Source organism: Rosa rugosa, chromosome 1 (genome assembly GCF_958449725.1).
Source record: "Rosa rugosa chromosome 1, drRosRugo1.1, whole genome shotgun sequence".
In the NCBI taxonomy this organism is placed as follows: Eukaryota; Viridiplantae; Streptophyta; class Magnoliopsida; order Rosales; family Rosaceae; genus Rosa; species Rosa rugosa.
This window is the reverse complement of record NC_084820.1, coordinates 28,051,689-28,063,065: the sequence shown is the minus strand read 5'-3', so window position 1 is coordinate 28,063,065 and position 11,377 is coordinate 28,051,689. Positions and strand designations below refer to the sequence as shown.

The 11,377-nt window shown below is 42.5% G+C and overlaps 2 protein-coding genes across 3 annotated transcripts; both read right to left on the bottom strand.

The window, feature by feature from the left end:
- Positions 1-2,615: 2,615 nt before the first annotated feature.
- LOC133724506 (uncharacterized) lies at positions 2,616-5,457 on the bottom strand. Its single transcript, XM_062151258.1, has 2 exons — positions 4,428-5,457; positions 2,616-4,051 (listed from the first exon to the last, which is right to left on the bottom strand). Exon 2 carries the CDS (start codon positions 4,048-4,050, stop codon positions 2,926-2,928), a length of 1,125 nt encoding a protein of 374 aa, XP_062007242.1. The 5' UTR covers position 4,051; positions 4,428-5,457; the 3' UTR covers positions 2,616-2,925.
- LOC133724504 (monooxygenase 2-like) lies at positions 5,450-10,948 on the bottom strand. Of its 2 annotated transcripts, none has more exons than XM_062151256.1 (6): positions 10,731-10,948; positions 9,714-10,467; positions 9,260-9,322; positions 8,964-9,141; positions 8,632-8,860; positions 5,450-8,367 (listed from the first exon to the last, which is right to left on the bottom strand). In XM_062151256.1, the coding sequence occupies exons 2-6, from the start codon at positions 9,932-9,934 to the stop codon at positions 7,838-7,840; spliced, it is 1,221 nt and encodes a 406-aa protein (XP_062007240.1). In that variant the 5' UTR covers positions 9,935-10,467; positions 10,731-10,948; the 3' UTR covers positions 5,450-7,837. The 2 variants fall into 2 exon arrangements, with proteins under 2 accessions (XP_062007240.1, XP_062007241.1); XM_062151257.1 differs by having other exon boundaries at positions 9,714-9,969.
- Between the last annotated feature and the right edge of the window lie 429 nt (positions 10,949-11,377).

Here is an 11,377-nt window from a genome sequence, read left to right as displayed (position 1 = left end):
TGTATTGTGCTAAGTACAATAATGCGCCTATTGTACATGAGTAAGCATTCCTGCTATTAACACGTCTTCGTCATCATCCCTGGGACGAAACGGATCCATTTTAGGGCCAAGACTACGGACGACCATGGTGCATCTTTGACTTTATCAAAAATGTCTAAGCATCTATTGACACGGTATACAAAACCGTGTTCTCCCAAGGTCCTTCCCCTCAAACTCGGATTTCAGGTGTTCAGCGGTTTTCCTTAACTCACAAGGGTTCCAATTATGTTTATCAACATAAACCGCGACAATTGCAAATCCGGAACTTGTCATGGAAACGCGTGGGCATAGTTCATCATATCCCTTCCCAATCAAGTAGTCATTTTAGTGAGCATTTCAACCTCGTTGCAAATGCGCTCCGTGGTCTAGAGCCACTTGACTTGGGTAAACAAAGTCCACAAGAACCTTCATTATATTCCGTATCTAGATCCCCATAGAAATACGTAGTGACCACATTCGTAAGCTGCATGTTCAGTTATTTGGAAACTACCAAACTGACAAGGTAGTGGAGTGCAATGACATCCATTACGAGAGAATATGTCTTCTCGTAGTCGATTCCAGGGCGTTGTGAGAAACCTTGCGCCATAAGGCGAGATTGCCATCTCTTTCTCTCATCACGCTATCTAACGAAGACCTATTAATGTCAACAGGTTTTATGTTAGGAGGTGTTGGCATCTCAGGCCCGAAATCCTTCCTCTTCGTTAGTGAATCCAATTCAACCTGGATCGCATCTTTCCATTTAGGCCAATTTTCTCTACGTTGGCATTCTTCAACGGAGTAAGGTTCGATGTCATTGGTCTCAATAATTCCACGTCCTCATGTACACTAGTGTAGTTCGTAGAGATCTCTATATTCTCAGGAATTGGTTCTAACATTGAGGCGTCCCCCAACGATGTCTCTTGGACATAACCACAATCCAAAATATTCTCATGAGATGGATTTTGAGTATCAATGATCAATGGATCAAGTTGTGCCAAACTCGCTCTCTTCTTAGGAAGAGAATCCATCGAACCTATGGGTCTCCTACGCTCTCTAGCGGAACCCATGGCCTATGACGCCATTATGCCACCTTGTGGCGTCACCATATTACCATCCATGGTAGTGGTGCAGTACCCATCTTCTCTGGGTGGCACCATGTCCTCTTGTGGGGACATCAATCCTTGCAGGCATGTTTGCAGCAAGTATATGTGATCTCGTCACTTTTAGGGGATCAAGATGAGACATAGTGGGGACAGACCACGACAATTCCTGTCGTTCCTGTTGAACATTGACGTTCTAATCTCCCCCTAACGACGGGAAGACTGTCTCATCAAAGTGACAATTCGCAAATCCAGCGAAATAGAGATCGCCTGTCAAGGGTTCTACATAGCGGACTTACAGTTGGAGACTCATGTCCAACAAATATATATATATATATATATATGCATTCGTTGCAATGACTCATGTTGATGCGCTGTGGCGGCGCAATTGGCACATGAATCGCACACTCAAATATGCATAAATACGAGATATTAGACTCGAACCCAGTCACTAGCTGTAACGCAAATAAAAGTTGAGTGGCTGCTATGAGTCGTAGACGAATTAGCATAGCTGCATGCGATATTGCATAACCCAAGCGGAAATATTGGTGCGCATTACCAATGTCCGGGCTACCATTGTAGTCGTTTAATGGTGGCTTTTCCGCGAGATCAATTGGGTGTGTACATGGGAATATGATACTTGATATCAATACCCAATGATATGCAATAGTCATCGAAAACTGTCGATGTAAACTCTCTAACATTATCAGGTCAAATTGACTGAATGGGATGATCTGGGTAGTGAGCCCGTAGCCATATGTTATGTGCTAGGAGTGTAGTATAAGCAGCATTACGAGTGGATAATGGCACAACACGTGACCAGCGTGTTTGCGTATCAACCAACACCATAAAACATCTATATGGTCCGCAAGTTGGTTGATCAAATCCATAGAATTCCCTTGGATTCTTTGTAAGAATGGAATTATTTCCTCAATCTCCTTTGCATAGGATGGTCTCAATCCTAAATAACAGGCTTTACAGAACGAAACATGGGCTTTATAATCAACCAATGAAGGTTTTGGTTAAGCCATAATGTCACAATAGACTTGAGAAGTAGAGAGAGGAGTTTATGGCGTCAATGCCATGTATTTGCCGCAGGGGGTAGGCGGCACTGGCCATGTATGGCCTGTCTTTGCACAATCATGACGCCATGAGGCGCATGTGCAGCTCCTCGAACCAATTCTTGGTTCTTACTTTTCTTCGTTCTGAAAATGGATGTCTGTGTAAAGTCTTTAATACACGGATCATCATGTCAAAGCCTATATGTGCCAAAATCCCATAAGTCGTCTCTCATGACATAGTTGGATTCAATAACTCAAATAGTGGTTGCATACAACCCACTAGAGCGACACATAAGTTTCTCTAATACTCGTTTACGTTCGTAGTCATTAGAGGTGATGCAAAGGAACTCTGTCCATTCTCATAATGTGTTTCCACATGAAAAACATTGGCTCTTATATAATAAAGTTCGAATTGATGTATGTCCAAGACATTAAGTAAAAGAATTGACACTTTATTAATAGCCAATGATTACATCAAAGTTTCCAAAGTCTAATCCAAAATAAAATCAAAGTAAGACACATTGTAGTCACTCTATCCGTTTGGTAACTCCAATCAAATATGACCAGGGAAGTAGAGAGAGATGTTGGTGGAGCGAGGCTCTCTTAAGTACCAATAATCTCAATGACTTTCCTAGACATCACATTTTATTGGGTCCGCCACATAAGAAAGAGTTAATACAATTGTCATTTATTGACTAAGGCAAATTGCCATTACAAAAGTTCTTGGAAAAATAAAAAGGACTAATCTAATCAAAGTCTGTTGCATCCATGTGCACTTCATCTTCAGCTTTGAAGTCCTCTATGGTGAGATTGACATCTCCACCATCTTCTTCTTCTTCTGCAAGGTACACTTCTTGCTCTCTCAGGTCCCTATATACCCTGTATCTTGCAGCTAGTTCCTCACTTGCCTTGCATTGCTTGAACCAATGCTCAATTGATCCACATCGATGACACTCATCATTGCGGTTGCCTCCCTTTAATTGAGGTGCACGTTGTGCACGTTGTGGGCGTTCCCTAGGAGGGTTGGTGCCACCACCACGACCCATGGTACCTCCACCACGAGCCATGGCGCAACCACCATGACCACGACCACGACCATCTCCCCCACGTGTGACATTGCCACCACGTGTATCCGCACCAAACTTGCGGTTTCCTTCCTTATTAGGGCGGTTATATGGACCCATACGTCCTTCATGTCCCTCATTAGGGTTTCGCTCCTTGCGCCCTCTTTTGGGTGCATTATAATTCGCCTCATGAACGCTCTTAGTTCCAATGGGCCTTGAATTATAATTTCTCACGAGTATGTTATCATGTTTCTCAGCTACAGATATGATATTGATAAGCTGATGAAACCTCGTGATCCGTCCAGCATTAACCTCAGTACGGTATTGCTTTGATACCACAATGGCTGAGACGGGGAAGGTGGAGAGAGTTTTCTCAATTAGCTCTTGCTCTGTGACAGGTTGTCCACAGAATCGCAACATGGATTGTAAGCGAAGAGCCTCTGAATTATATTCAGCAACAGACTTGAAGTCAGCAAAGCGCAGATTGTTCCATTGAACTTTCAAGTCAGGGAGGAGGGAATCTTGGACATTGCCAAAACGCTCTTCTAGCGCTACCCATAGCTCTCTTGCATCCTTGATCGACATATACTCCAATCTGAGTGCTTTGTCCATATGACGTCGCATCAAGATAACTGCTTGAGCATTCTTTGCAGATGTTCTGATGAACACAAGATCCGGGTTAGGTGCCTGGATTATGGGTAATATTCCCTTTGAAGTGAGATGGTTCTCAACATCGGTTACCCAACTGTGGTAATCTGAGCCTGTTGAGTCAAGCATGGGAAAGTCGAGTCTAGGTTCATTCGACATCCTGAAAATAAGAAGAGAAAATATATTAGTTTCGGAGCTAAACTTCCACGAAAACTAAATAATAAGATTTCCGAGCTATGCTACCAAGAAATCAATTTCCAAGAATCTCTTTTGGATTAGACCAAACAATGATGTTTTAATATGGTCACAATTTGATGCTTACGGACGCTCTTAGTCCAAGCATTGTGAACGCTCTTAGTTCACACGAACACTCTTAGTTCGTTTAATTATGAACACTCTTAGTTCGTTAAGCGTGAATCCCCACAATTCCGCTTTGTTAAATATCAAACTCATTTGGCAACATATATTCCAATATTTGCAGAAAATAAAAGGAATTTAAATACAAGAAAGCAGCAACCTTAATTATAAAAACTTACGTGATTGTTCTTGGCTTGAAGACACGCGCGTGTTGATGCAGGCGTGTAGCTAAAATAAGATCGCTGGAATCTGGTCGGAAATGGCAGTTGGTGGGCTGCCCTTCTCCCTTCCCCTTTTTTTTTTTCTTCTTTCTCCTTTTTTTTTTCTTTCCGGGCCCAACCCTTTCCCTTTTTTTCTTTTTTTTTTTTCGGGCCCAGCCCTTCTCTTTTTTTTATTATTTTTTTTTTTCGGTCTTCTTCTTCTTTCTTTCGTTCGTTCTTCTTCCTCCTAGGCTGCAGGCGGACTGGGCTGCTGCTGGTGGTGCAAATCGGAGGCGGTGCTGCTAGTGGGTCGCTGCTGCAGTTCGCTGGTGGTATGGGTGCAGGGAAGCAGCGTACTGGTGCTCGGGGTTGCGGGGCTGCTTAGCGGTGCTCGGGGTCGCAGCGTACTGCAGGGCTGCTGAGCGGGCTGCGGGGTCGCGGTAGGCTGGCAGGGACGTGCAGCAGGAGCAGCGCAGTGGCAGGGAGGCTGTGGTGTGCTGGCAGGGAGGCAGCAGCGCGCAGGAAGCAGTGCAGGCAGCAGGGGCTGCAGTGGGCTGCTGGGGTGAGGCTGGTGTGCTGAGCCGCAGGCGTCTGGGCGCGGGGGCGCTGGGGAGGAGGCCGGCCGGGCTGGGCTGCTGGGTTTGCAGGTTCGGCCGGTGAGGTGAGATGAGATGAGGTGAGGCTGAGGCAGGCCGGAATGGAGATTTTTTTTTTTTGTTTTGTTTTGGGTTGGCGGCAGAGAGGAAGTTCTAGGTTTTTTTCTTTTCTTTTTCTGAAGCTAGGGTTAGAACTCGTGCTGATAACGTGTTGTAGGATAATAGAATTGTGTAGAAATAGTTGTGTGTATTATTGATAATAGGAGCCCTATATATAGGGAATTACAAAGTACCGTAAAGGTAATAGAGTCCAAACATAATTAGGGAATCTATAACTACTCCTATTACAACTCTACAACAAACCCTAGTTTGTAGAGGCACACATTATGTCGATATCCTTCAACAATATTTTATTTATTATTATTTTTTTTTTATAAATATTTTAGTTATTCAGTTCCCAATCCTGTTACACAAACGCAAGATTGGTTAATCTCCTATCCAATCTAGTCTAGTCTAATCCAATCTTATCTGCTCTCCCAAACGCGGCCGTAATTTGGAAGCCCAGATAGTTTTCAGGTGGATTTCTCAATTCCTGTCAGGTATGGATAATCAATCTTGTTAGAAAGGTAAGATATAATTTATCTGACTAGGACGCCTCAAGTTTTACATCTTGGTTTCCAACCACGACAGAACTGAACATCTGCCTCCAACTCCTCCAGTTCTCATCATGTTCCTCCTCTTCTTTTTCTTCAATTTACTTCTTTCTGGTAGTTCTCCACTGATTTCTCCAATATCTGATGCGTCTCCTCCAATATGCAGATGGTGAATTCGACCTCTGCTATTTTTGTTTCCGGCAAGAAGTCAAGAACTCGTCGGCTAAAATCCGGCAATCTCCAGGCAATATTCGGCCATCTCCGACCTCCATTACATCTGTGTTCTTCCTCCCTTTGCATGTTCTTCATATCCAGCCTCCCTCAACTGCAATTCAATTGATCTTTTCATTAATGGAATTGTAAACCCCAAACAATCCCAATTCTTCTGAGCTCTCTCTCAATCTCTCACGCTTTTTCTCTTTTCAGTGGTTTTTTTTTTTTTTTTTTTTTTTGCTTTGGTTTTCAGGAAAAGGAAGTATTCCATTCCAATTCAAAATCCACTCTAACAAACGAAGTGTAAGGTTACGGAGTCCTTATCCAATCTAATCTGATTTCAATCCAATCCTATTCTGTATCCCATTCCAATCCAATCTGTAATGCTAATGATATTTGAACCTATTACCTCCTTGCTGTCAGTTATTCAGTTCCCTATCCAACATAGCTACGGAATAGCTTTTGCCAAGAATTTCACTTCGACTAGGTATAGTGATCATCTTGACTAACTACCAATACGTAAGGTATATTTTCTGTATCTATGAAACCTAGCAGAGCTCTGCTAAGGTTGGGAGAGCGCCGCCCTCGGGCTTGGCCTCTCTATACCTTTATCCGTCCTGAATGGAGTACACCTACGGCGTCTTCCTTGGATTCGTCCAAATCCTGTCTGGCTATTGCCGGGTCTTCTCTATCATAGATATTATTTGCATCATCATGGCTGGCAAGCGTGGTGGCATGTTTCCTACCGGCTATTCTTCTTGTGCAGCCCCATTAGGAGCGTCATTTTGTGGTGGATCATCTAGGCCAAAGCGGGTGAGGCTCAAAGGTGAAGGTGAGGCATCAGAGGCATTGGCAGATCCGATTGGATCATAGAGGCGGGGTTTGGGGACTTGGTGTTTGTCTGGGTTAGGTCAGACTCTGTTCGAGTCTTTTCTTGTCGGATGGCAGCAATCCCGACATGGCCATCTTCTTACTGATCGGAGTCCACTGTTGGTCTGGTTGCAAAGCCCATATGCAGTGGTGATGGAGAGACGTAGATGGGTGGTTGCTGGATTGCCGTATTGGTGGTCCGATTTCCGAGGCATCGACGTTGGCTTAGTTAGGTTGACTGGTTCGCACCCTCGTCGCCGGCAAGCTGGAGGCGTGGTGTCACTTTGGTGCATTGACGACGGCAAGGTCAGATAGTTTGTTGATTTGGCTGCTAGGGGAACTCCTCATTAGGCTTGGGCACTTGTTTGTTTTCCAGATTTGAGTTTGGGCCTTGTTGGGTGTTTTAGAGCAGTAGCAATTGGGCTTACCAACTCTTGGTTCCAGATTTGGGATCCCGGTGGATTTTCTATAAAAATTTGGGATCTAGGACGCTCTCCATTTTGGTACTAATCTCTTATTGTTATTGGGATCAATACTCGCGAGGAACTGCAGAGATTATTGATCTGAGGTAGTAAACGAGTCTTCTGATGGATTATGTTGAAAAATTTTATTGTCAGTTTCTCATTAGTTTACTCCTCCTGAGCTTCACTCAATAGATGGAGTGGTATTGCATTTAGCAGTGTCTTTTTTTGACTGCCCGATTGGTGCGGGTCACAGTGTAAAAAAAAAATCACTTCAAGATCTAAACTAGACCTAAAAGATAAAAAACCTAGACCTTACAAATTATTATTATTATTTATTTTATTTTTGAAAATTAGACCTTACAAATTACATTTAACAGAGAAGGAAAAAAACCGAACATTAACAGAAATTCAAAGATAAAAAGACAAAATTCATTCCCTAGCGTACATTACTACATTGCAACTCCTTGGGTCTCCCTAATCAGATGTACTTGGTACGTACAACTTATTTATTCTATAGCCTGCACTCTAGATCAGCGTTCTGTAGAAGAATCATCAACCTTTTTTTTGCCTCCTTATTCCGGATGAAATGCGTACTAGAAGTCGAGTTTTCCACTGTCATAGTATACATATCTAACCATCTTAGGGAAAAGGAACTTGTAAAATATGGCGTCTCTCAAGAATTTCATACCCCATCCAGAGCCTGCCTGCTGCATCCATCCTGATATATATGATCCAGTGATCAACAAGGCGACGCGCCACCTTCTTTCTTCCACATATTTGCCCAATACTTCACTCATCTCTTTCTGCACAAGTACTTGTCCATTTTTTACAAAGGATGTCCCAATATGCCTGCCTAAGATCACTGCATCTTCTAATGATGAGCAACCCCCCTGTGCTAGGTCAGGTGTCATGGGGTGCATGGCATCGCCGGCCACCGTGATGTTTTGCTTGCTTAAGTTGCCAAACACTACGTTCCAGGGATACCTAAACTTCAGCGGAGCCCATGTTAATGTCGAAAGATCTGAATGCTGCACAACATCTGAGAATATAGGTGGGAGGTCCTTGGCATGATTCTCAAGTACTTCTTTTTGTATATCTTCCGGATATTCTGCCAGGAAGGTCCCTGCAACCAATCAAAATGTAGCATAAAATTAACACAAAGTTACCCTAATTTAAGAAACAATGCATGTGTCCAACCAAAACCAATTGACAATTGGCGGAGAAGCCATCTTCCACACCTGTGATATATGTACTCTCATATGTATGTTAGATCAGAACATCCAACCCAAAACCATTTGGCAATTGGGTGGAAGACCCTTATTGTTTTACACGTTACAGTCAGTTATATATATACAAATACTTTGTTACACAGTTTAAGGTTTTGCACCTTTAGCCGGAGATGTGCAACTGAAGAACCAGTAGATCTCTTTGTCGGTGAGGGGAACGAAGCCAGCCCTTCTACCTGATCCTACATACTGTTGCACGTTCTTCTCGAGTCCATGGCCTTGAGGATACACAGCTAAGCCACGAACAGCTGATCGACCTGAAAGGACTGGTTCAGAGAGTCCTAACCAGCGTGACACAACTGAGTGAACCCCGTCACAACCTATGAGAACCTATAATTGAAGAAAAGGAACAGACAAGCTATAGACCATTACTCCATTCTATGAATTACTCAAGATTTCATTACAGATTCTGTATGAGTCCAACTAACTTTACCTTTGCTTTAATGACAGTTCCATTTTCCATGTGAACAATGGCAATGGATGAACCTTCAGGTTGTTGGGTTTCGATAGCAGAGATCTTGGAAGAGAAACGGATTGAATGAACCGGTAATTCATCTGCCAAAGCCTCGAGCAAGGCTTTACGGTGTACTGATCTCGGTCCAATTGCATCACTGAATATTTTCATGATGATCGAGGATGACATTCAACATTCAAATTAATATAGTGTGTGAATTTATATCCCGATGCTGAAAACACAATAATAATAAGATCTTTGTTTAACAATGTTACCCATTGGCTTTGGTGAAAGAGATTTCTTGAACTTCTCCAGTATCAACATCAGTTACATATCCCCTGATAAATTATAAGCTCCAAATATAAATACATATAAAAATGGTGGAATACAGCTACACATGAACACATGCATGTTTCAGAGAAATGACCCAACATACACGTTACAATTCATATTAGTAGGAAAGGAATATATAGACTTTAGTCAACATGTAGAAAACTATTGACAACCACGTAAAATAAATCAGTAATTCCTCTGTTCAAAATTATAGTCTACAAGCTCTACATGTCTTTCTTTCTTTCTTTCTTTCTGCTTAATTTTCTATTTAAAAAAAAACCATTACAAAACGCAAAAATAACAATAAAATAAAATGCTGTAGTAACATAAGCAAACCAACTGATCTTATTACCCACAATTTTTACGAGTTAAATATATAAGAGCATTTTTACTTACTTGAGAGAGGAGGTATATGAAGCAAGCTTATGAGAAACCCCCAAGGCATCAAGAGCGACCCAGGCGTTTGGGAATAGAGTCAAGGCTGCACCGGTGGCTCGCAGCCCTTCCGATCTCTCCAACACCAACGCTTCTATTCCAGCCCTCTTTAGCGCCACCGCCGTCGCCAGCCCGGCTATCCCTCCTCCCACTATCACCACATCCTCCACGGTTGTGCCCATTATTCCGGCCGATCTTACACGCTATATCTACACGTCTGTATATATTTGTTTATATGCAAACATCGAGTACTGCATATATATAATGCTAGTAGGAAAAACAAAGTCTGATACTGAAACAATAAAGATTCTTGGGGCGGCTCAACTTGGTCTAGAAGATTGACAGGCAGGCTTGTACCAGCTGAAACAATAAATTGACCCGAAATGGCCAGGTATTTTACAAAATGGCATGCCATGTGATCGATGATGACGGAGCAGAGAGTGGGTTTTGAAGGAGAAGGGCAGTGATGTAATTTTCCAGATAACGACTGTTATCAGATTAACAACTGTAGCCCAGATATTTTGCTGCAAATCGAATCTGAAACCAGGTAGAAATGGAGAAGGAAGAGAGCGGCTTGAAATACAAGTCCTGGTTGGTTGAAGACAGAAGACCTCAGCATAAATTTATCAGCTTCCTTCAGCTCTATCACCATAACCATAACAGATGCTTTTTAACTCCTCACCATAAATTTAACAGATTCCTCCGGCTTATCAGCCTGAAACCATAACAGATCAAGATAATTGGAAACTTCCCTATCACCATTCTCAGCCTCAACAACCGATCGACACATAGCTCCAACCATTTTTAAATATGAACTAGGGTCGGAATTCAACCAAGGGCAGCCAAGATAGCCGCCGTGAAAAGGAATTTCGGCGGTGGCCGAAACCACTCCAAATACCCATTCTGCCAAACTTAACCAAATTTGCAAAATCAATTATTGAAAGACGTAGAGCATGACGAGATGATCGTTTTTCATACCTAATACAGCATCGATTTCCGCCGGAACCGCCGGAATTTGCAGAACATGCGCCGGAAAAATTCGAAGCTTTCGAACTCCGAATCTTCTCCTCCAGTCGACGGTTGGTTGCACCGGTGTCAAGGTCTTCTTTGCACCGCCAATCTGAACCATTTGACATCTGCAAGACCTTGGAAGTTGCCGGAAGTGGGAAAAACTTCCGGGTCGGATTGTGAGAAGCGCTTCTGGGTTCTTCATTCTCACTTATGTAGTGCTCCAATTAACTGAATTTATACGGCTATGATGAAGCGGTGGAGAGATGGACGACTCAGATCCCACCATTTTAAGATTCTTTTCCATTTAGTTATTTTTATAAATTTGAAACTTCCGAAAATCTTAATAAATAGTTTTGGTCTCCGAAAAATTCCGCAAAAATTATCACAGACTTGTAACATCGTCTACATCATCATCAAGTCCAAAATTTTAATATTTCACCTTTAAAAAAATTTAAAAAAATATTTTCGAGCACATTAAATTAAAATTTACATGTTTTCGACATAGTTTAAGTCTCAATCCACGTTTCTAATTTCGTAGCCTCACGCATTGTTCATCATTGTAAGGAACGCGCCTCACGCGCGGCGAAAAAACAGAGGGAGTACGAGTGGTGCCT